Here is a 26374-nt window from a genome sequence, read left to right as displayed (position 1 = left end):
TCAAATATATTGTTTTTTATTACTGATCAAAAGTAATAAACTGCAATATATGGCAAAACTAAACACGTCACAAAGACAAAAAAACCCTACTTTGCCTGAAGTATCATGATAATATTGTATTGTGGGGTCTCCATTGATTCCTACCACTGAGTTAAGGGACAGACGTGTGGGCCTACATACAGGTCTTCAGGGTTTAAGGGGTTAAAGCGGTGGTATTCGCTCCCGGTGCTCTGCGCCTCTTTACTCCCTTACTTTGGACTTTGTACACCTGATTTGACTTATGGGGAGCTTCGTGATTAGCCAGTAAGTTGATTCAGGTGTGGAAAAACTCTAAATCACTGTGCAGGGACCCAGAACTGGTACTGGGAAAGATTCTTTGGGGCAGCCCTGCTCTTGAGGGTCCCTTAACATCCTAAGCCCCTGATTTACAATAGGCCCTCTCAGAGTTGAGACCAGGCAACAGTCCCCCAGCTGGACGTTATCTGTCAACTAGTTAAACTGTCTTGTTTTTGCATGAAAAATATATTGTGTTCTTGAGAATAGTCTTAAACTTGGGAGCTTTAAAATGTGTAGTGCAGTCCAGGCAGGAGTGGAAGAGTCCCCAAGAACCAGAGGTGATTTACCCAGCTAATCCTTCTTTGCTGCCCCGGGGGCTGATGTCACCAGCTTGGGTCAGCAGTAATGAATAGCTGCTACATCAGGGCCGAGGCTGGTGTGCTGTGACGCAGTACACAGCTGTGTGGTCACTGAGTCTGTATGTATGTGAGTTAGTGTGATTGACTCTGTGGTCATCCTCATCGGCCTCTTCATCATTGACATCGTCATCATGGAAAGAGCGAAGCGATTCTGAGTAGATGGAGCTCACATGAACACACTGCAGCCTCATGGGTCAGTCTGTCTTGTTTCCTGCGAAGTCCAGAAACTTTTCCACTTTCAGGCCATGAGAAAATTGGCTCTGGTACTTTGTGACTTGCTTACAGTTCAACTAAGCCACTCCTTTCCTGTTCACATCTCGCTAGTTTCTCTTCTGGTTGTCAGCCAGCCCCATTCTTCAAGTATCAGAGACGTTCAGAAGTCAGTTCATGTGAGTCCAAGTCAAGTCTCAAGTCTCTGGTTAAGGAGTCTGAGTCGGAACCCGAGTCTTCAGCAGAGAATTTTACTTTAGTCCCGTTTTTTGCTGCGGGCACTGCGCTGTACAGAAGGAAACGGCTGCTAAAGGCCTGCCTGATTCCACTCAGCTTCAGTTTTTCCAGAATAACCTTCAGTCTAAAGAACAGAACAGAAGTGCCACACTTTGTGGATGCTGCATTTGAAAAATGGAACGTTTTAAGCGGTTTTATGGAAGTTTTAATGGAATGTCGTCTGTAACTGTAGCTAAAACCTCAGATAGATTAGCTGACATCTTCAACTATTGCCTAGCAAACATGCTCTGTCCTAATTATGATCCAGCCAGCAGTTTTGAGATGTTTTCAAGATGTGATGTGAACTGTCAGTGGTTCTTGCACTATTACAGGTATGGTCATGTGAGGTAAGGTTTGTTACAGGTATGGTCATGTGATGTAAGGTGTGTTACAGGTGTGGTTATGTGATGTAAGGTGTGTTACAGGTGTGGTTATGTTAGGTTAGGTGTGTTACAGGTGTGGTTAGGTTAGGTTAGGTGTGTTACAGGTGTGGTTATGTTAGGTTAGGTGTGTTACAGGTGTGGTTATGTTAGGTTAGGTGTGTTACAGGTGTGGTTAGGTTAGGTTAGGTGTGTTACAGGTGTGGTTAGGTTAGGTTAGGTGTGTTACAGGTGTGGTTATGTTAGGTTAGGTGTGTTACAGGTGTGGTTATGTTAGGTTTGGTGTGTTACAGGTGTGGTTAGGTTAGGTTAGGTGTGTTACAGGTGTGGTTAGGTTAGGTTTGGTGTGTTACAGGTGTGGTTAGGTTAGGTTAGGTGTGTTACAGGTGTGGTTATGTTAGGTTAGGTGTGTTACAGGTGTGGTTAGGTTAGGTTAGGTGTGTCACAGGTGTGGTTAGGTTAGGTTAGGTGTGTCACAGGTGTGGTTATGTTAGGTTAGGTGTGTCACAGGTGTGGTTAGGTTAGGTTAGGTGTGTCACAGGTGTGGTTATGTTAGGTTAGATGTGTTTCAGGTGTGGTTATGTTAGGTTAGGTGTGTTACGGGTGTGGTTATGTTAGGTTAGGTGTGTTACAGGTGTGGTTATGTTAGGTTAGGTGTGTTACAGGTGTGTTTATGTTCGGTTAGGTATGATTTTCCAAATGAAGCCATTGCCTTTACTTAAGAACCCTTGGAGAATCAGTCTCCAATTTTTTAGTATTTCTTTTCATTTCCTGGGCATTTGCCTGTGAAACACATGGAATGGTCTGGGCCTGTTCTCAGACTGTAAACACGCTCCGTATTATCAGTATAAGCCACTGCGGATTAAGCTTATTAGCCCTTGAGCTCCTCAAGAGCAACAGTAATGCCTGGCTATGCTAAACATTTGCCTGTACAGACTGTTTAGGAGTACTGATGACAGCGTTCTCTGCCTGACACCCTTGTGTGCTGCAGGAATGTGAGCTGGAAAAAAGTTCTATTCTTCTCTGTCTGCTGTTTGAGGAGAGCAGAGATAGAGTTCAGCATTGTTTGAGTGGAAAGGTTAGCATTGTCAGCTGATGGTCAGCCTCTGGCTAACGTTTGCAGTAGCCTTTGCCGAGACTACAGAGGGTGTCTGGGGTCTGCCTGGTTGCTTTTGTGCGCGTTTCTGTGGATTCAGATAAGACGGCATTATGTGCAGAAAGGCCACAGGAAGGTTTTCCTGGATATACTGTAAAAAATAAAGGTGAAGAAATATGACGCTGAAGCCGTTTTGAGCCTGAGCTGCAGGAGGGGTTCTAGCACGAGTCTAGATGGCGTGTAATTTGGGAAGCGGTTTGCGGCCCGTGCAACCGTAACTAAATCCAGATGTGTGGCATTGTTTAAAGTTGAAGGCTTTGACTCGTTCAACAGATTGTAATAAGACTTTTAATGAGAACAATAAACAGCCCCAGTCTAAAATGCTCTCTGAACTGGACCTGATGTGGCTGCTTTTGAATCTCCGGCTGCTGCCAGAGCTGTTGACGTTATGTCTTTCTGTGTCTGCAGGCCTTGTGAGGATTAAAGAAGCGAAGGACATCGAGGTCAAGCTGAACGAGGTGGAGAAGCTGCTGAAGAACACCATCAACATGCCATGGAAGGTCAGAAACCATCACCTCTCTTAACATACCAGAGATCTTGTACAGCAAACATAGTAGATCTTTCATAACTGTTAGATTAGAATTTCTTATGAGCTAATTAGTGTCTCTCTGGAGTTAGAAGAACCATGAGAGGTCTCGACTCCACTAGAGGGCAGTGTAGAGCCTGCTATATGCATTTTGTGTAGATGTTTTGTCCTGTTAAGTCCAGTAAAGGAATCATAGATAGACTCCTGCAGCCGTCTAAACACTCAAGTTCATTTTAAGCTCTATGCGTATAAATAAATAGAATAAAACGATTAGCATCATATAATAAATTTATCTAGTTGGGTGTGGGCTAACTAACCTGGCAGGCTTTATTTATTTATTTTTGGTTGGGGGGCAGAGCTCAGTAACGCTGAGATTAATAACCGATCACATTGATTTATCAGTCTACTCAGGCTTTAGCAGAGCTCAGTAACGCTGAGATTAATAACTGATCACATTGATTTATCAGTCTACTCAGGCTTTAGCAGAGCTCAGTAACACTGAGATTAATAACTGATCACATTGATTTATCAGTCTACTCAGGCTTTAGCAGAGCTCAGTAACGCTGAGATTAATAACTGATCACATTGATTTATCAGTCTACTCAGGCTTTAGCAGAGCTCAGTAACGCTGAGATTAATAACCGATCACATTGATTTATCAGTCTACTCAGGCTTTAGCAGAGCTCAGTAACGCTGAGATTAATAACCGATCACATTGATTTATCAGTCTACTCAGGCTTTAGCAGAGCTCAGTAACGCTGAGATTAATAACTGATCACATTGATTTATCAGTCTACTCAGGCTTTAGCAGAGCTCAGTAACGCTGAGATTAATAACCGATCACATTGATTTATCAGTCTACTCAGGCTTTAGCAGAGCTCAGTAACGCTGAGATTAATAACCGATCACATTGATTTATCAGTCTACTCAGGCTTTAGCAGAGCTCAGTAACACTGAGATTAATAACCGATCACATTGATTTATCAGTCTACTCAGGCTTTAGCAGAGCTCAGTAACGCTGAGATTAATAACCGATCACATTGATTTATCAGTCTACTCAGGCTTTAGCAGAGCTCAGTAACGCTGAGATTAATAACTGATCACATTGATTTATCAGTCTACTCAGGCTTTAGCAGAGCTCAGTAACGCTGAGATTAATAACCGATCACATTGATTTATCAGTCTACTCAGACTTTAGCAGAGCTCAGTAACACTGAGATTAATAACCGATCACATTGATTTATCAGTCTACTCAGACTTTAGCAGAGCTCAGTAACGCTGAGATTAATAACCGATCACATTGATTTATCAGTCTACTCAGGCTTTAGCAGAGCTCAGTAACGCTGAGATTAATAACTGATCACATTGATTTATCAGTCTACTCAGGCTTTAGCAGAGCTCAGTAACGCTGAGATTAATAACCGATCACATTGATTTATCAGTCTACTCAGGCTTTAGCAGAGCTCAGTAACGCTGAGATTAATAACCGATCACATTGATTTATCAGTCTACTCAGACTTTAGCAGAGCTCAGTAACGCTGAGATTAATAACCGATCACATTGATTTATCAGTCTACTCAGGCTTTAGCAGAGCTCAGTAACGCTGAGATTAATAACTGATCATCACATTGATTTATCAGTCTACTCAGGCTTTAGCAGAGCTCAGTAACGCTGAGATTAATAACCGATCACATTGATTTATCAGTCTACTCAGGCTTTAGCAGAGCTCAGTAACGCTGAGATTAATAACCGATCACATTGATTTATCAGTCTACTCAGGCTTTAGCAGAGCTCAGTAACGCTGAGATTAATAACTGATCACATTGATTTATCAGTCTACTCAGGCTTTAGCAGAGCTCAGTAACGCTGAGATTAATAACCGATCACATTGATTTATCAGTCTACTCAGGCTTTAGCAGAGCTCAGTAACACTGAGATTAATAACCGATCACATTGATTTATCAGTCTACTCAGACTTTAGCAGAGCTCAGTAACACTGAGATTAATAACTGATCACATTGATTTATCAGTCTACTCAGGCTTTAGCAGAGCTCAGTAACACTGAGATTAATAACTGATCACATTGATTTATCAGTCTACTCAGGCTTTAGCAGAGCTCAGTAACGCTGAGATTAATAACTGATCACATTGATTTATCAGTCTACTCAGGCTTTAGCAGAGCTCAGTAACACTGAGATTAATAACCGATCACATTGATTTATCAGTCTACTCAGGCTTTAGCAGAGCTCAGTAACGCTGAGATTAATAACTGATCACATTGATTTATCAGTCTACTCAGACTTTAGCAGAGCTCAGTAACGCTGAGATTAATAACTGATCACATTGATTTATCAGTCTACTCAGGCTTTAGCAGAGCTCAGTAACACTGAGATTAATAACCGATCACATTGATTTATCAGTCTACTCAGGCTTTAGCAGAGCTCAGTAACGCTGAGATTAATAACCGATCACATTGATTTATCAGTCTACTCAGGCTTTAGCAGAGCTCAGTAACGCTGAGATTAATAACTGATCACATTGATTTATCAGTCTACTCAGGCTTTAGCAGAGCTCAGTAACGCTGAGATTAATAACTGATCACATTGATTTATCAGTCTACTCAGGCTTTATCAGAGCTCAGTAACGCTGAGATTAATAACTGATCACATTGATTTATCAGTCTACTCAGGCTTTAGCAGAGCTCAGTAACGCTGAGATTAATAACTGATCACATTGATTCATCAGTCTACTCAGGCTTTAGCAGAGCTCAGTAACGCTGAGATTAATAACCGATCACATTGATTTATCAGTCTACTCAGACTTTAGCAGAGCTCAGTAACGCTGAGATTAATAACCGATCACATTGATTTATCAGTCTACTCAGACTTTAGCAGAGCTCAGTAACGCTGAGATTAATAACTGATCACATTGATTTATCAGTCTACTCAGGCTTTAGCAGAGCTCAGTAACGCTGAGATTAATAACCGATCACATTGATTTATCAGTCTACTCAGGCTTTAGCAGAGCTCAGTAACGCTGAGATTAATAACCGATCACATTGATTTATCAGTCTACTCAGGCTTTAGCAGAGCTCAGTAACGCTGAGATTAATAACCGATCACATTGATTTATCAGTCTACTCAGGCTTTAGCAGAGCTCAGTAACGCTGAGATTAATAACCGATCACATTGATTTATCAGTCTACTCAGACTTTAGCAGAGCTCAGTAACGCTGAGATTAATAACCGATCACATTGATTTATCAGTCTACTCAGACTTTAGCAGAGCTCAGTAACGCTGAGATTAATAACCGATCACATTGATTTATCAGTCTACTCAGGCTTTAGCAGAGCTCAGTAACGCTGAGATTAATAACCGATCACATTGATTTATCAGTCTACTCAGGCTTTAGCAGAGCTCAGTAACACTGAGATTAATAACTGATCACATTGATTTATCAGTCTACTCAGGCTTTAGCAGAGCTCAGTAACGCTGAGATTAATAACCGATCACATTGATTTATCAGTCTACTCAGACTTTAGCAGAGCTCAGTAACGCTGAGATTAATAACCGATCACATTGATTTATCAGTCTACTCAGACTTTAGCAGAGCTCAGTAACGCTGAGATTAATAACCGATCACATTGATTTATCAGTCTACTCAGACTTTAGCAGAGCTCAGTAACGCTGAGATTAATAACCGATCACATTGATTTATCAGTCTACTCAGACTTTAGCAGAGCTCAGTAACGCTGAGATTAATAACCGATCACATTGATTTATCAGTCTACTCAGGCTTTAGCAGAGCTCAGTAACGCTGAGATTAATAACCGATCACATTGATTTATCAGTCTACTCAGACTTTAGCAGAGCTCAGTAACGCTGAGATTAATAACCGATCACATTGATTTATCAGTCTACTCAGACTTTAGCAGAGCTCAGTAACGCTGAGATTAATAACCGATCACATTGATTTATCAGTCTACTCAGACTTTAGCAGAGCTCAGTAACGCTGAGATTAATAACTGATCACATTGATTTATCAGTCTACTCAGACTTTAGCAGAGCTCAGTAACGCTGAGATTAATAACCGATCACATTGATTTATCAGTCTACTCAGGCTTTAGCAGAGCTCAGTAATGCTGAGATTAATAACCGATCACATTGATTTATCAGTCTACTCAGGCTTTAGCAGAGCTCAGTAACGCTGAGATTAATAACTGATCACATTGATTTATCAGTCTACTCAGGCTTTAGCAGAGCTCAGTAACGCTGAGATTAATAACCGATCACATTGATTTATCAGTCTACTCAGACTTTAGCAGAGCTCAGTAACGCTGAGATTAATAACCGATCACATTGATTTATCAGTCTACTCAGACTTTAGCAGAGCTCAGTAACGCTGAGATTAATAACTGATCACATTGATTTATCAGTCTACTCAGGCTTTAGCAGAGCTCAGTAACGCTGAGATTAATAACCGATCACATTGATTTATCAGTCTACTCAGGCTTTAGCAGAGCTCAGTAACACTGAGATTAATAACTGATCACATTGATTTATCAGTCTACTCAGGCTTTAGCAGAGCTCAGTAACACTGAGATTAATAACCGATCACATTGATTTATCAGTCTACTCAGACTTTAGCAGAGCTCAGTAACGCTGAGATTAATAACTGATCACATTGATTTATCAGTCTACTCAGACTTTAGCAGAGCTCAGTAACGCTGAGATTAATAACCGATCACATTGATTTATCAGTCTACTCAGACTTTAGCAGAGCTCAGTAACGCTGAGATTAATAACCGATCACATTGATTTATCAGTCTACTCAGGCTTTAACAGAGCTCAGTAACGCTGAGATTAATAACTGATCACATTGATTTATCAGTCTACTCAGGCTTTAGCAGAGCTCAGTAACGCTGAGATTAATAACTGATCACATTGATTTATCAGTCTACTCAGGCTTTAGCAGAGCTCAGTAACGCTGAGATTAATAACCGATCACATTGATTTATCAGTCTACTCAGGCTTTAACAGAGCTCAGTAACGCTGAGATTAATAACTGATCACATTGATTTATCAGTCTACTCAGGCTTTAGCAGAGCTCAGTAACGCTGAGATTAATAACTGATCACATTGATTTATCAGTCTACTCAGACTTTAGCAGAGCTCAGTAACACAGATTAATAACTGATCACATTGATTTATCAGTCTACTCAGGCTTTAGCAGAGCTCAGTAACACTGAGATTAATAACTGATCACATTGATTTATCAGTCTACTCAGGCTTTAGCAGAGCTCAGTAACACTGAGATTAATAACCGATCACATTGATTTATCAGTCTACTCAGGCTTTAGCGGAGCTCAGTAACGCTGAGATTAATAACCGATCACATTGATTTATCAGTCTACTCAGGCTTTAGCGGAGCTCAGTAACGCTGAGATTAATAACCGATCACATTGATTTATCAGTCTACTCAGGCTTTAGCAGAGCTCAGTAACGCTGAGATTAATAACCGATCATATTGATTTATCAGTCTACTCAGGCTTTAGCAGAGCTCAGTAAGGCTGAGATTAATAACTGATCACATTGATTTATCAGTCTACTCAGACTTTAGCGGAGCTCAGTAACGCTGAGATTAATAACCGATCACATTGATTTATCAGTCTACTCAGGCTTTAGCAGAGCTCAGTAACGCTGAGATTAATAACCGATCACATTGATTTATCAGTCTACTCAGGCTTTAGCAGAGCTCAGTAACGCTGAGATTAATAACCGATCACATTGATTTATCAGTCTACTCAGACTTTAGCAGAGCTCAGTAACGCTGAGATTAATAACTGATCACATTGATTTATCAGTCTACTCCGACTTTAGCAGAGCTCAGTAACACTGAGATTAATAACCGATCACATTGATTTATCAGTCTACTCAGGCTTTAGCAGAGCTCAGTAACGCTGAGATTAATAACCGATCACATTGATTTATCAGTCTACTCAGGCTTTAGCAGAGCTCAGTAACGCTGAGATTAATAACCGATCACATTGATTTATCAGTCTACTCAGGCTTTAGCAGAGCTCAGTAACGCTGAGATTAATAACCGATCACATTGATTTATCAGTCTACTCAGACTTTAGCAGAGCTCAGTAACGCTGAGATTAATAACCGATCACATTGATTTATCAGTCTACACAGGCTTTAGCAGAGCTCAGTAACGCTGAGATTAATAACCGATCACATTGATTTATCAGTCTACTCAGGCTTTAGCAGAGCTCAGTAACACTGAGATTAATAACCGATCACATTGATTTATCAGTCTACTCAGACTTTAGCAGAGCTCAGTAACGCTGAGATTAATAACCGATCACATTGATTTATCAGTCTACTCAGACTTTAGCAGAGCTCAGTAACGCTGAGATTAATAACCGATCACATTGATTTATCAGTCTACTCAGACTTTAGCAGAGCTCAGTAACGCTGAGATTAATAACCGATCACATTGATTTATCAGTCTACTCAGACTTTAGCAGAGCTCAGTAACGCTGAGATTAATAACCGATCACATTGATTTATCAGTCTACTCAGACTTTAGCAGAGCTCAGTAACACTGAGATTAATAACTGATCACATTGATTTATCAGTCTACTCAGGCTTTAGCAGAGCTCAGTAACGCTGAGATTAATAACCGATCACATTGATTTATCAGTCTACTCAGACTTTAGCAGAGCTCAGTAACGCTGAGATTAATAACCGATCACATTGATTTATCAGTCTACTCAGGCTTTAGCAGAGCTCAGTAACACTGAGATTAATAACCGATCACATTGATTTATCAGTCTACTCAGGCTTTAGCAGAGCTCAGTAACAGTAGGGGAACTACAAGACTATCCTCGCCCTCCAGGACCTTTGCCATATGGTTGACATCCTGCAAAACAGATCTCTGTAATATTTTAGGAAAAAACCTCATTTGTTGTTTTATTTTAACCCCGTAATATGAATGTATTGTAATATGAATGTATTGTATAATCAATCTTTTGTAATCCTTTCATTCCGTGTAATTTCATGAGCTTCATACTGGTCACGTGGAAAAACCTGCTTTGCTCTGGAATTAATGATTAATACTGCTTGTTTTTCTCAGGCTATGAATGCCTGTAGGTCCTCAACCGGTTACCAATACTGATATGTTTTCCAGTTTTCCAGGTCAGAGGTTGTCCTAACGTTCTTTGAACGTTCGCCACTTGATCAAGTGCTGCGAAACGACAACGTCCACAAGATACAGCCGTGCTTCCAGAGTCCAGTCAAGATCTCAGGTATATCAAACTGGTAGTGTTGCACTAAACATTACTACAAGATCTTTTTAGGCCTGTACAGTTACAGACTGTAGTCCGTCTGTTTCTCTGCATACTAAGTTAGCCCCCTTTTACCCTGGTCTACAAGGTAGGAGTGTCCAATAGAGTGGACAGTGAGTGGACACAGTGTTTAAAAACTCCAGCAGCACTGTTGTGTCTGATCCACTCAGACCAGCGCAACACACACTAACACACCACCACCACGTCAGTGTTACTGCAGTGCTGAGAATGACCCACCACCCAAACAGTACCTGCTCTGTGAGGGTCCATGGGGGTCCTGACCACTGAAGAACAGGCTAACTGAGTATCAGAGAAACAGATGGACTACAGTCTGTAACTGTACAGGTGTTCTAGCACTCAGCGTTCTGACCGTGTACCTGGTTGAGAACCTATTGTTTCTGTGAGACCCATAACTTGCTTCATGAATGTCTTTCCTACTTTCTTTTATTGTGTCTCAACTGAAATGAAAATACATCCATGCCATGTTCTGCATGTGAGTCTACTGCGGGGAAATAATGCAGTTCAGCCTAAATAACTGGGATTATGATGGCAGCTATTAAAAGGAGATTATGTAATAATCTACTCTTTTGTATAACTATTGCTCACAGCTCATAACTGTGTCTTCTGCAAATTGATCCCACTGGAAATGTGGCATCTTGTCAAGTGAATTGATCTCAAATCTAGTTGATTTACAGCGCTGTGTGAAAGTTTTAGGCGTCTAAGTAAATGTTTAACCAGCTTCCCTCAGCAGTGAGTTTATCACAATATACATCAGAATAAAGTCGTATTCATAATTCAGATAAACAGAAAAACAATAAACAGTAAACAGAATTTCTCGGGTCCTTATTTTTCCTCGACACCTTCACAGCCGCCACAGAGACTCGTTAATATCATCAGTTACATCATGAGCTCATTTTACTGAGCACTGATTGGTCAAACCAGGAGCTGCTTTATAACTACATATAATACTGGACTTCCTCGAGGAGGAGAGGCTTGGAGATGGGTCAACACACACACTCACATCCAGAAAAGCACTGTTTATTATATATATATATAAATTAATATTCTATACATTTAGTTTATTCAAATATTAACACTTTTCTCAGCAAATAAACACAAACTACACAAACGAATAGATTTTGAAAATGAGTCTTGGGTGCCTCAGACTTTCACACAGTACTGTATCTAATATGACTGAGTTTAACGTTGTTATAGGATTATTAACTTATTTCTAGACATATTTGACCTGTGTTGACTGTTTTTAATTAGTCGAATTATCTCAATATATTGGCAGATAACTTTGCCTGTTTTAAAAAATGTGCCTGAAACCGTTTCGACACTATAAGGAGATCATTTGACTCACTAAAATCACTCAAAACAAGTAAAACATGTCCAAAAATAATAAATAATGATAAAAATGTATTAAATATTTCTATAATATGCTAACAATAATCTCAAAATGAGAAATATTAGATGCATTGACTACATTTAAGATCATTTCACTGGGCAAGATGCGGCTTTGTGTTTGAAAAGTGCCCCTATAACTACACAGCTGCTCTGGAACACGGCCACTGTGAACACTTATAAAAGGGTCATATTGAGCGTCGTTTCACAACCAGTGATGAACAAACGCTGTAAGCTCATTACACTTGTTTACGTGTTTGTTTTCCAGAGATTATGAGGTCTAACGGGTTCTGTCTGGCCAACACAGAGACCATTGTGTTTGATGAGAATGTTCCACAGGATAAGGAGAGACCCTCGTCCACAGACTCAGCCGAGCACTCGTGAGTCCCTCTTTTTCTTTTGTTTGCTGCGATACACACCGTTTATTTCTTTCGCTTTGACTGGGTTTGTTTCATATGTGATTACAGGCTTGAGTTTCATCCTAAAAATGATGTCCAGGCTTCATTCTTAAACTTTTATACCTACATTTTTACAAATAGGTTAGTTCAGCTGGTTTGAAGTTTCTCCCTTCCCTAATCATGACTAGATCTTCTAAGTTCCAGCACAGTTGGAACTGATATTTAAGTCCCAGGAACCTACCAATGTTGACAAAACACGTAATAATAACTTACATATTCCAGCAAATTTCTGATACACTATATTTCCAAAAGTATTCAGTCACGCATCCAAATAATTGAATCCAGGAGTTCCAGTCACTTCCATGGCCACAGGTGTATAAAGCCGAGCCCCTAGGCCTGCAGACTGCTTCTACAGACATTAGTGAAAGAATGGGTCGCTCTCAGGAGCTCAGTGAATTCCAGCGTGGTGCCGTGATCGGACGCCACCTGTGCAGCAAGTCCAGTCGTGAAATTTCCTCACTACTAAATATTCCACAGTCCACTGTCAGTGGGATTATAACAAAGTGGAAGCGATTGGGAACGACAGTAACTCAGCCATGAAGTGGTCGGCCACGTAAAATGACAGAGCGGTCAGCGGATGCTGAGGGGCATAGTGCGCAGAGGTCACCGACTTTCTGCAGAGTCAATCACTACAGACCTCCAAACTTCATGTGGCCTTCAGATCAGCTCAAGAACAGCGTAGAGAGCTTCATGGAATGGGTTTCCATGGCCGAGCAGCTGCATCCAAGCCTTATATCACCAAGCGCAGTGCAAAGCGTGGAATGCAGTGGAGTAAAGCGCCGCCACTGGACTCTAGAGCAGTGGAGACGTGTTCTCTGGACTGACCAATCACGCTTCTCCGTCTGGAAATCCGATGGATGATTCTGGGTTTGGCGGTTGCCAGGAGACGGTACTTGTCTGACTGCATTGTGCCGAGTGTAAAGTTTGGGTGAGGGGGGATCATGGTGTGGGGTTGTTTCTCCGGAGTTGGGCTCGGCCCCTTAGTTCCAGTGAAAGGAACTCTTAAAGCTTCAGCACCAAGAGATTTTGGACAATTTCACGCTCCCAACTTTGTGGGAACAGTTTGGGGGACGGCCCCTTCCTGCTCCAACATGACTGACCACCAGTGCACAAAGCAGGTCCATAAAGACACGGATGAGCCAGTTTGGTGTGGAAGAACTTGACTGGCCTGCACAGAGTCCTGACCTCAACCCCATAGAACACCTTTGGGATGAATTAGAGTGGAGACTGTGAGCCAGGCCTTCTCGTCCAACATCAGCGTCTGACCTCACAAAGGCGCTTCTGGAAGAACGGTCAGAAATTCCCATGAACACTCCTAACCCTTGTGGAAAGCCTTCCCAGAAGAGCTGAAGCTGTTATAGCTGCAAAGGGTGGGCCGACATCACATTAAACCCTATGGATTAAGAATGGGACGTCATTCAAGTTCATATGTGTGTGAAGCCAGACGACCGAACACTTTTGGAAATATAGTGTATAGTGTAATATCTGAACTTGAGTGCAAAATGGCTAAATTACAAACACATTTCAAATACAGCCAAAGTTGAAATTAAAACTGAAAAAAACTCACATATCTATCAACAGAACTGATTCACAAACAAGAAAAATAGGAAATAATTAATAAAAACAGAAACCAAAACAAATGTTATGGGACATTCTGAGACTTTATGGTTTTCTGCTGTTAGAAATCTGTCAGTAAAATACTATTTAACTGAAACTGTTGGGTTATGAACATAAAATATGAAATAAAATAAAATAAAATATAAAGTACATAGTGGGCAGTATTACTGGTGATCAGTCAGGCACTACGTCGTACGCATGAGGACCCTGTGAAAGATAATGATTCTGTAACAGCAGGTTTTGGTCAGTGTAATATTCCTTGAGAGCAAAAAGGTTCATCACACACAGGACGTACCTCCGGCCAGCACTTCCTTCCCTGGGTGTGAGCAGGAAACCCAGGAATGAAACTGCAGACCCACCCTCACAGACCCCTACACTACTGACACTTCACAAACAGACACACGGCATTGTGTCACAGTGAGAAAAGAGGCAGAGTTCACGTCTCACTGTTTCAGTTAATCTCAGCGTTACTGAGCTCTGCTAAAGCCTGAGTAGACTGATAAATCAATGTGATCGGTTATAAATATATGGATATTGATTTACGCTACTCAGCCCAGCTCTGACTCCACTCCATACCTTAGACAGAAGAATTACAGCCTAGGGGCTCAGAGACAAATCCTAGACCGGTCACAGAGACACAATGCAGCTTTGTTTTGATTTCGCAGTCAGAGCACAACAGTAGAAGATCAGCTTTATTTCCAAGAAAGAACTTATGCTCTGTGTATCTGCTGTGAGATCCTGCCGGGGTTAAGAATCAGAATCCAAGCCTGGATGACTGGGGCTCAGACTCCCAAACACAGCACCTAACTGAACTGCTCAAAACTAAACACAACCTGTAGGCGTTCACATGACATACTCATAAATACAACCCGAAACCTCCACTTACAGCCGAACTCAGCATCATGGGAGCCAAAGTATACACTGGGGTTTCTACATTAACACTGAAACTGGACCCGTTCTGCTTTCTATAAAGACGTCATTTGCCTGTTTGACTTCACAACACAACTTACTTAACACATCTTAAAGAATCAGACTGGATTCATCAAGGTGTTGAAGCTCCTTGACAAATGTGGATTATAATCACACATTCATTAATCCCAATCATCATGTTCTGCTACCACATCTCTATGGTAACAGGTAAGGATGTACCTCCACTGATGTAACCAGAACTCTGGCACCATCTGCATTTGGCCAGTGTGCCTGTATAATCAGTCACGGTAACAGACATAAACTACATGCTCATGAAGTGTTTCTGAAAGGCCCACAACAGATTTTGTATAGAAGTCAAGTTAACCGACATTTGAAGCCTTTAAAAGGTCCATTTCAATACATTTCTTGGAGTTTTCCAAATTAGCATAAATTAGCATAGAGGAGCATGGAGCGATCCCATTGGTGGATTTCAGAACAGCTCTAGCTTACTGCCAATGCAGCACCTGTCCTCATTTTTTTATGTATTATTTTAGTAAAAACAAATACAAGTTTAAGTTCTGCCATTTCCCATATGGACAAAAACATGCAATCCAAATGTATTTATGAAAAAAAAATTTGAAATATATGAATATGGACAAAAATGTATTTGTTATATATATATATATATATATATATAGTCCATTACCAAGAAATGTATTTGAGATAGTGAAATTTACCTTTTAAAGGCTTCTATACAAAATCTGTTGTGGGCCTTTCAGAAACACTTCATGAGCATGTAGTTTATCTATGTTACCATGACTGATTATACAGGCACACCGGCCAAATGCAGATGGTGCCAGAGTTCTGGTTACATCAGTGGAGGTACATCCTTACCTGTTACCATAGAGATGTGGTAGCAGAACATGATGATTGGGATTAATGAATGTGTGATTATGATCCACATTTGTCAAGGAGCTTCAACACCTTGATGAATCCAGTCTGATTCTTTAAGATGTGTTAAGTAAGTTGTGTTGTGAAGTCAAACAGGCAAATGATGTCTTTATAGAAAGCAGAACAGGTCCAGTTTCAGTCTTAAGTGTCAATATAGATATCTACCTCTACTGATGTGATCAAAACTCTGGCACCATCTGCATTTGGCCAGTGTGCCTGTATAATCAGTCACGGTAACAGACATAAACTACATGCTCATGAAGTGTTTCTGAAAGGCCCACAACAGATTTTGTATAGAAGTCAAGTTAACCGACATTTGAAGTCTTTAAAAGGTAAATTTCACCATCTGAAATACATTTCTTGGTAATGGACTATATATATATATATATATATATATATATATATATATATATATATATATATATATATATATATAATATTTTTGTCCATATTCATATATTCCAAATGTTTTTTTCATAAATACATTCGGAATGCATGTTTTTGTCCATATGGGAAATGGCAGAACTTAAACTTGTATTTGTTTTTACTAAAATAATACATAAAAAAATGAGGACAGGTGCTGCATTGGCAGTAAGCTAGAGCTGTTCTGAAATCCACCAATGGGATCGCTCCATGCTCCTCTATGCTAATTTATGCTAATTTGGAAAACTCCAAGAAATGTATTGAAATGGACCTTTTAAAGGCTTCAAATGTCGGTTAACTTGACTTCTATACAAAATCTGTTGTGGGCCTTTCAGAAACACTTCATGAGCATGTAGTTTATGTCTGTTACCGTGACTGATTATACAGGCACACTGGCCAAATGCAGATGGTGCCAGAGTTCTGGTTATATCAGTGGAGGTATATCCTTACCTGTTACCATAGAGATGTGGTAGCAGAACATGATGATTGGGATTAATGAATGTGTGATTATGATCCACATTTGTCAAGGAGCTTCAACACCTTGATGAATCCAGTCTGATTCTTTAAGATGTGTTAAGTTGTGTTGTGAAGTCAAACAGGCAAATGACGTCTTTATAGAAAGCAGAACGGGTCCAGTTTCAGTGTTAATGCAGAAACCCCAGTGTATACTTTGGCTCCCATGATGCTTAGTTCGGCTGTAAGTGGAGGTTTCGGGTTGTATTTATGAGTATGTCATGTGAACGCCTACAGGTTGTGTTTAGTTTTGAGCAGTTCAGTTAGGTGCTGTGTTTGGGAGTCTGAGCCCCAGTCATCCAGGCTTGGATTCATCCACAAAGTGGTCGGCCACGTAAAAATGACATCCCTGGGACAGCTGCAAGCCAAAAAAACATCTAGATGACCCCCAAGACTTTTAGGATAAAATTCTGTGGAATGATTAGTCAAAGGGGGAACTTTTTGGAAGACATGGGTCCCGATCTTGCATTCCACCATAAGAACATCATACTAACAGTGAAACATGGTGGTGGTAGTATGATGGTCTGGGGCTGCTTTGCTTCTGCAGTACCTGGACGACTTGTCACAATTGACGGAACCATGTCAGGAAATCCTGAAGGAGAATGTCCTCCTGTCCGTTCATGACCTAAAGCTCAAGCGCAGCTGGGCTATGAAATGCGTTTACTCTGGTTGTCTTTATCTTATACTCAAATGATTTGACCGCAATCAGTCAAATGTGACAAATCAGCAAAAACTATGTTGAATACATTTAAGATATTGTCGCTCACCAGGACATCATTTGAAATCGTGTGAACTAAAACATTGTGAACTAAAATACACAAAACGTTTACATATGATTGCAATTATATATAGTCACATGCATTAGGGGGGCAGTCGTGGGCTGGAGGTTAGGGAGCCAGCCCTGTGATGGGAAGGTTGCTGGTTCGATCCCCAGAGCTGACAGTCAATGACTGAAGTACCCTTGAGCAAGACACCTAACCTGGTAGGGCTGCCCACCGCTCCGGGCAAGTGTGCTCACTGCCCCCTAGTGTATGTGTTCACTAGTGTGTATGTGGGTGTTTCACTGCATGGAGGGGTTAAATGCAGAGGTCTAATCCCATGTCTTCTGCCCCTGCAGATATGAGGACGATGGTAAGGAGTGTCTGTCTGTGGAACAGGACCTCAGTGATGACGACACAGAGGCGTACGTCACCAACCTGTCCTACTACCACCTGGTGCCCTTCGAAACAGACATCTTGGAGTGAGAGGGCATATTCCTCAAGTGCGCTGATGCTTTAAACCTCCTCTCCGGCTGCTTGTGGGCCCAGCTGCTGGCTAATAGCGTTTGAAATGGTTGGTAGAAATGGATACAGACGGGCCTTCATGTAGTCAATACGGACCCAGCAACCCCTCTGCTGTGTTTGTGGAAGAGCCCATCTGTGCCTCTGAAGCTGCTCTCACTCATGTGCCTCTGGATTTTGACTTCAAGGAGACACAATCTGCTGGACGAGCAGCGCCGTGGAATCCCTGACGGAGTCACGTTCTCATTTATACACATTTCAATCAGTCCCAGTTCTGAAGAATATACTGAATCCAGTGAATCGACTGTGATATAGTGGTGCACAGTTCTTACTCCCAGCTGATAATATGGGCAGAAAATTGACCAACCTGTCATGAACTGGACAACAGAGGCATCAGAAAGACCAGTTTCTTTAAATAGAGTGTGCAACATGGGTGTTCAGGTGGCGGTAGGAGGTGAGAGGATGAAGAGCCGTGTTAAAGTATTAACTTCAAGGGTTCTTGAGGAAAGAAAATGGTCCTATGTAGAACAAGGAACACCTTGCATGAGTAAAAGGTTAGTTGAATCATGAAAAGGTTTTTCAGATTGGTGGAGAATGTGCTGTAGATGGATCCATGTAGAACCCTTTTGGGTTCTATAGCACCAAATAGGGTTCTTGTTTCAATGTCAAGCTTGTATTAATAGAAGAACCCTTTTCGGCGCTATATCAAACCATTTTCTTTACCAAAGAACCATCGTTTTTAAGAACGTAGAAGTCAATAGTCAGCCCAAATCACCCAAATTCCAAAACATTTTGAAAAGGGTTCTATATAGTGCCAAATAGGGTTCTTGTATTGTTACAAGCTTGACGTCGCAGCAATTGAACAACCTTTTTTGGTGCTTTACAGACCCTGTTTCAAAAATGTTCTATATAGAACCATCTACAGCACATTCTGAAGAACACTTTCATTATGCAAAGAAGCCCTTAATCATGCAAAGGGTTTGTTGAGTTTTGATGGTTCTATACAAAACTATTTTCTTTACTAAAGAACCCTTGAAGAACCATCTTTTCAAGAGCGTACTGGCCCAGTGGCAGCCAGAGTAAGATCTAATGAAGGGCAGTTTGTGAAATGATCTTGACTGGCATTACATGGCAGTCAAACTCAGTTTCGTACCATAATAATCAGTATAAATTGGTGTACTGGTAAATTGACTTGCCAGGTCATAACCTAGCAAGTGATTTTTCTCTACGTTAATTGTTAGTCATAAATTAAGTCAGACAAAGTCGTGTTAAGTGATACGTTGCCAGTACCAGGAATTCCAGCCTAACCTTGGTAGACATTGTGTGCACAGTGAAGACAAATCACCGTTCTCAGTTGGGAAAAGGTGTTTCAGCAGTTTTCCCGCTCCCAGTCAGCTGTTGTCTCCTAGAAAAACTCTGGATTTGTGAGAAGGTTGAAATTTACCCATTGTGCCATAGTGATAGCCACCAATCGAGGAAGCTCCCCTCAGTGTCATAGTGTCACTCTGGAGCTCCTGATGACCTGGACTTGTGACAGCTGTGGAGAAGCCTGGCCTCTGTTGCAGTGGAGCTCAAAGGCATGGAAAGACCTCAATTTAGGTCCAAAATAGTCATTATTATGAAGTGTCTGTTCACTTGGTGCTCTGAGAATCTGCCTAAATGAATACAGTGCGTTCTTCCTGAGATGATTACCAGCCAGGAGGTCATCCTCACCGCTGAAGGATTCAGGATCTCCACACGTGCTGGAAGGAAATCTTCTGGAAGACCTTTCTCTAGACTCTGCCTGTTTGTCATTGATGTTTTCTAGTTTTATATCAGTATTGTTGGTGCTGTGTCTTGGCTGCTCGTTTTTCACAGAGCAAAGAATCATTGCAGATTTTGTCTGCAGTATTTCTGCCCTTCTTTATGCCTTTAGAACTTTATCTAGACCTGAGTGAAAACAGCCTCGTGCTAGACTGTGAGGGAGCTTCACGTTACACTGCAAAAAATAAAATCTTAACAAGTGAAAACGTCTTAAAAGTAGTCAATCCATCAAATGTTTGTTATTATGAGATTGTTGTAAGAATATTATAAGATTATTCCACCTGATTCTGTACAGTTTTACTTGTTATAATGGATTTTATGTGGATTTTAGTGCTTAAAAACAAATAAAAAAAGGTCAGGAACTAAGTCAAATAATCTTACAATATTCTTACAAAAGAGAAATATTAGATATATTGACTAAATTTTATATGTTTACACTTGCTAAGGTACCATTGCTTATAGTATTTCTGGACTGTCAGTTTACTCTGACAGTAACTTTGACTAAAATCAAGAAAAAAATAAGGAAAGTTATAATATACACAGTTCAAAAGTTTGGAGTCACTGGGGATACTGATGTTCTCTCTTTTTCTTTAGTGGTAACTTATACAGTATAGATTGAAAAATGTTAAATGATATATTGAAATTAGATTTGACACAATACCGCTTTTCCCTGGAGTATCGGCAGACACCAAAACCACTCAGAGATTTTTTTCTTTAAAGCCGATTTCTAATATTTCTCATTTTGAGATGGTTGTGCACTTATTATAAGATTATTTAGCTTACACTATATTTCCAAAAGTTTTCACTCCCCCATCCAGATCACTGAGTTCAGGTGTTCCAGTCTCTTCCGTGGCCACAGGTGTGTAAAGCCGAGCCCCTCGGCCTGCAGACTGCTTCTACAGACATTAGTGAAAGAATGGGTCGCTCTCAGGAGCTCAGTGAATTCCAGCGTGGTGCCGTGATCGGACGCCACCTGTGCAGCAAGTCCAGTCGTGAAATTTCCTCACTACTAAATATTCCACAGTCCACTGTCAGTGGGATTATAACAAAGTGGAAGCGATTGGGAACGACAGCAACTCAGCCACGAAGTGGTCGGCCACGTAAAATGACAGAGCGGTCAGCGGATGCTGAGGGGCATAGTGCGCAGAGGTCACCGACTTTCTGCAGAGTCCATCACTACAGACCTCCAAACTTCATGTGGCCTTCAGATCAGCTCAAGAACAGCGTAGAGAGCTTCATGGAATGGGTTTCCATGGCCGAGCAGCTGCATCCAAGCCTTACATCACCAAGCGCAATGCAAAGCGTGGAATGCAGTGGTGTAAAGCGCCGCCACTGGACTCTAGAGCAGTGGAGACGAGTTCTCTGGAGTGACCAATCACGCTTCTCCGTCTGGAAATCCGATGGACGAGTCTGGGTTTGGCGGTTGCCAGGAGACGGTACTTGTCTGACTGCATTGTGCCGAGTGTAAAGTTTGGTGGAGGGGGGATCATGGTGTAGGGGTGTTTTTCAGGAGACAATTTCATGCTCCCAACTTTGTGGGAACAGTTTGGCCACGGCCCCTTCCTGCTCCAACATGACCTCCCACCAGTGCACAAAGCAGGTCCATAAAGACGTGGATGAGCCAGTTTGGTGTGGAAGAACTTGACTGAGTCCTGACCTCAACCGCTTAGAACACCTTTGGGCTGAATTAGAGCGGAGACTGTGAGCCAGGCCTTCTCGTCCAACATCAGTGTCTGACCTCACAAATGCACTCACAATCGAATACTTTTAGCAATATCGTGTATTTCTAGACACTTACTAGACTAGAGTAAGAGTAAGTTCTCTCACTATCCCGGCAGATTGTTTTGCTGGTTTCAAGCTCAAAATTATCTGCCAATATAGTGAGATAATTTTACTTAATAAAATCATTTAAAACAATGAAATATGTCTAGAAATAAGATAAATAATCTCAAATGAGGCTTCAAGGAGAAATATTAGATTTCTTGACTATATTTAAGATCATTTCACTTGACAGGGCACCATTTTCTGCAGTGTAGGGTGATCCATACGGTGCATTTCCACGGAGTGACTGTGAACTGTGGTCAGTACCATGAATAGCAGGGGCCTAAACAGTCACTTGGCTGGAGGCCCCTGGCTTCCACACATGCACCTTCGCCCGTCCCGCTTCCAGTCTACTTAGTAATGCAGTCATGCTCTCCCGGCCGCCCGTGAGAAAGTTGCGCTCTTTCATAGCCGTGCTGTGAAACTGTTATTCAGCCTTTCTCTCGCCCCGTCTCTCCATCAGGCAAGCAGAGCTCACAGGTGGAGGGATAACGCGGACACAAGTGTTTACATGAGCGAACGGGGCCGTTTAATATTTGCCGTTTTCTTTCTGATGTCGGAGCGGACACCCCAGTGTCCAACTGAATGGAAATGACGTGCAAGGGCAGCCAATCGATGCAGGACCTCGTTGAATTGGCTTTCTTCTCCGCCACTTTTATTGTTCATGATCCCAGCAGGCTCGAGCATCTACTACTCATGCCTAGAGAGGAGCTAAACATTCTTGTGTGGCTCCTGGGGCCAGTTCCCAGACCTATAAACAGAGCGGTCGCTCTCCTTTTCTGGCCCAGCGCAGCTGACGCTGCAGTTCGGTGGAGGAAAAAACAGCTTCACTTAAACTGCATTTGCTTAAACTGAGTGATCAGCTGAAAGGAGCACGTCTCAGTGCCGTGTTGAGCTTCGGCCGCAGCAGCGTCCAGTTTAAGGGCTCAAGTCAAATGACAGAACCCTTACATGGACATATGGAAATGCCCTCTGGAGGCTTTTGGGTCTCGATCAGACTGTTGCCTTTTCGCTTCTGTCTGTCTGCATTCTTTAAAAAAACATGGTTCTTTAGGGTTCTGTTTGGAACCATGAGCTCTATACAGAACCATTTCATGCCTAAATCGTTCTTTGCATGGTGAAAAAGGTTCTATATAGCACTAAAAAGGGGATTTCTACAACCTTGAGATCATAACAGTGGAAGAAGCCCTTTTGGTGCTGTATAGAACCATATACAACACGTTCTCCATCAATCTGGAGAACCGTTTCACCGTGCAAAGAACCACTGGACACTGAAGAACCCTTCAGGACCCTTCAGTATGACTGCAGTGATACTAAGGACTATTGTATTAAAGGGGAAATTGGCTGATTTTTAAAGGTTTCTGCATAATTCAGTCACTGAGATGTAAACAAGGTCATTCAGAGTGGTCTGATGTGAGATATCGGACTCATACGGTGGTCTTAGGAACCGGGGGACGTCGTGTCAACAGCGCAAATGTAGCTGTTTTGCAGTGCCTCCCTGTGGACATCACTGATTCTTAAATCCACAGATTTTTCAAAATTTCTGTATAATTCAGTGTTTGAGATGCAAACGGAGTGATGTCTTTACAGTGGTGGTGATGGGAACCAGGCGTCGCCATGACTACAACACAGATATAGACACTTTATTTACCATCCAGAACCACCAGAGAACCCACACGAGTCTTCTGAGCTTATGTGGAACGTTGATGATGGAAAATACATTAAATAATTCAGATTCTCTAAATTGTATCACTTTGCCACGGATACTTAACTTTCAGTGGGTGTGCTTTAAAGGCAGACGTCTGGTTCCTATCACCACCACTATAGACCATCGTTACTAAGTTCATCTAGACCTCACATCAAACCACTCTCAGTGACTTTGTTTACATCTTAACTGTGATATAACTGCAAATTTAGAAAATTTGATGAAATACCTCTTTAACTAGAGTATTAAGTGAAGACCAAAGCTTTGAGATGAAGCACAGTGTTTTAGTTTTATTTGTTTTTATTTAACATGAATATAGGATATTTATTTTTCTAAGCGTAATTATGAGTTACGAAGTTTAACTTTCACCATATTTCTCATTGTCATGCTGCATGAACCGGTTGTAAGTCTATGCAATTAGGAGCTGCAATGCAGTGAAACATATGTTTGTGTGTTTGTTTGTTTTTGGAGCCGACGAAAAGCAAAGTACTAATTCTATTAATACGTATTGAAGTTGCCTCATTTGTGTTAATGATTATTTTGCATCTTAGGCCATTAAAGCTTTTTTGTAAACGCTTGTCTTATTGGTATGGTTACTGGTTCTGAGCTGATCTGTAGGCAGAACCAAATGAGTTCCCAGCTGATTTACAGAACCATGTCCAAATTAAACACAGAGCACCCTCCACGGTTCCTGTTCAGCAGTGTTTCCACATCACAGTTTGATTAATGTGCAGCAGTGCCACCTCGTGGACATACTGCAGTAGTGATCCTCAAAGGGGAATTCCACCGAATTTTCAAATTTGTTGCATAACTCAGGGTGTGAGGTGTAATCAGAGGGATTCAGGGGGTTTGGTGTGAAACGGCTCAGACGTCTTTACAGTGGTGCTGATGGGAACCAGGCGTCGCCATGACTACAACACAGATATAGACACTTTATTTACCATCCAGAACCACCAGAGAACCCACACGACTCTTCTGAGCTTATCTGGAATGTTGATGATGGAACACAGTGGAAAATCTGGAATAATGAGTTTTCTTTGGGGACTATTTTGCCTCACAGCGCCCTGCATGTCTCCCTCCACCATGAATGGAGTTGACGTATAGGTTTGTATCTCAAAACTATCATAAAATGATGTCACAGACATCAGGCAGCATATTGGCAAGGTTTCATGTAATCACGTCCTGTTATGGGCCTTCACAACCATTAAATTTGCATTTATATAAAAACATTTTGCACAACGGTCAAACAGAAGTGTGTCAAAGTTCAGCAGTGGAGCACCACTAGAGGGCGCCACCTTTAAGGACCAGTTGATGAACTGTAAGCTCAGGAAAATGTATGAAGTATTTTTTGGTAAAAGGCATAAAAAACATAAAAGCACCTCCTTGTTTCTACATTCTGTCCATCTGATCAGCTCCACTGACCGTATAGCTGCACTCTGTAGTTCTACAGTTACAGACTGTAGTCCATCTGTTTCTCTGATACTCTGTTACCCTGTTCTTCAGTGGTCAGGACCCCCATGGACCCTCACAGAGCAGGTACTATTTGGGTGGTGGGTCATTCTCAGCACGGCAGTGACACTGACGTGGTGGTGGTGTGTTAGTGTGTGTTGTGCTGGTCTGAGTGGATCAGACACAGCAATGAGAAAATGATTTAAAACGATGTATCTTGACTGTAAGTGTGGTTCTGCCTTTAAAACACTATACAACGTTAGAATAAACACAAACAAGCATAAATACAATACACATAACAACCTTTCCTGATTTTGTTAAAGGTGTAGATTGTAATGTTCCCAGAATTTTCTCAGCCAGGACTTTTGCAGAATACTGTAAATACCAAATACGTACTGAGCTGTATAAACAGAAGCTGGAAAGAACTGACTCAGGTAAGTACATCTAGTAGAAGTAGCTTTAGTATATTACAGGTGTGGTTATGATAAGCTGGGTGTGTTTCAGGTGTAGTTATGATAAGCTGGGTGTGTTTCAGGTGTAGTTATGATAAGCTGGGTGTGTTTCAGGTGTAGTTATGTTAAGATGGGTGTGTTTCAGGTGTAGTTATGTTAAGCTGGGTGTGTTTCAGGTGTAGTTGTGTTAAGCTGGGTGTGTTTCAGGTGTGGTTATGTTAAGCTGGGTGTGTTTCAGGTGTAGTTATGTTAAGATGGGTGTGTTTCAGGTGTGGTTATGTTAAGATGGGTGTGTTTCAGGTGTAGTTATGTTAAGCTGGGTGTGTTTCAGGTGTGGTTATGTTAAGCTGGGTGTGTTTCAGGTGTGGTTATGTTAAGCTGGGTGTGTTTCAGGTGTGGTTATGTTAAGCTGGGTGTGTTTCAGGTGTAGTTATGTTAAGCTGGGTGTGTTTCAGGTGTGGTTATGTTAAGCTGGGTGTGTTTCAGGTGTGGTTATGTTAAGCTGGGTGTGTTTCAGGTGTAGTTATGTTAAGCTGGGTGTGTTTCAGGTGTGGTTATGTTAAGCTGGGTGTGTTTCAGGTGTAGTTATGTTAAGCTGGGTGTGTTTCAGGTGTCGTTATTTTAAGCTGGGTGTGTTTCAGGTGTAGTTATGTTAAGCCGGGTGTGTTTCAGGTGTGGTTATGATAAGATGGGTGTGTTTCAGGTGTGGTTATGATAAGATGGGTGTGTTTCAGGTGTAGTTATGATAAGCTGGGTGTGTTTCAGGTGTAGTTATGTTAAGCTGGGTGTGTTTCAGGTGTGGTTATGATAAGCTGGGTGTGTTTCAGGTGTAGTTATGTTAAGCTGCGTGTGTTTCAGGTGTAGTTATGTTAAGCTGGGTGTGTTTCAGGTGTGGTTATGTTAAGCTGGGTGTGTTTCAGGTGTGGTTATGTTAAGCTGGGTGTGTTTCAGGTGTAGTTATGTTAAGCTGGGTGTGTTTCAGGTGTGGTTATGTT

General features: G+C 41.4%; 1 protein-coding gene and 3 non-coding genes across 4 annotated transcripts in view; 3 read left to right on the top strand and 1 right to left on the bottom strand.

Annotated features, from left to right (window-relative positions):
- pxdc1b (PX domain containing 1b) overlaps positions 1-18818 on the top strand; it is a 30769-nt gene extending 11951 nt beyond the window's left edge. The window contains exons 2-5 of the mRNA XM_037533910.1: positions 3126-3217; positions 10438-10555; positions 12267-12378; positions 17987-18818. Coding sequence (XP_037389807.1) covers positions 3126-3217; positions 10438-10555; positions 12267-12378; positions 17987-18113 — 449 coding nt within the window. The 3' untranslated portion in view covers positions 18114-18818. The remainder of the gene's footprint in view (positions 1-3125; positions 3218-10437; positions 10556-12266; positions 12379-17986) is intronic.
- On the bottom strand, positions 15101-15234 carry LOC119262408. The gene has a single exon (XR_005129613.1). It is a non-coding gene; the product is annotated as a U8 small nucleolar RNA (small nucleolar RNA).
- On the top strand, positions 15853-15986 carry LOC119262409. Its single transcript, XR_005129614.1, has one exon. It is a non-coding gene; the product is annotated as a U8 small nucleolar RNA (small nucleolar RNA).
- On the top strand, positions 16783-16916 carry LOC119262410. Its single transcript, XR_005129615.1, has one exon. It is a non-coding gene; the product is annotated as a U8 small nucleolar RNA (small nucleolar RNA).
- Positions 18819-26374: the final 7556 nt, after the last annotated feature.

Source organism: Pygocentrus nattereri, chromosome 24 (genome assembly GCF_015220715.1).
Source record: "Pygocentrus nattereri isolate fPygNat1 chromosome 24, fPygNat1.pri, whole genome shotgun sequence".
NCBI lineage: Eukaryota > Metazoa > Chordata > Actinopteri > Characiformes > Serrasalmidae > Pygocentrus > Pygocentrus nattereri.
The sequence above is the reverse complement of the archived record's forward strand: the minus strand, read 5'-3'. Positions and strand labels throughout refer to the sequence as shown.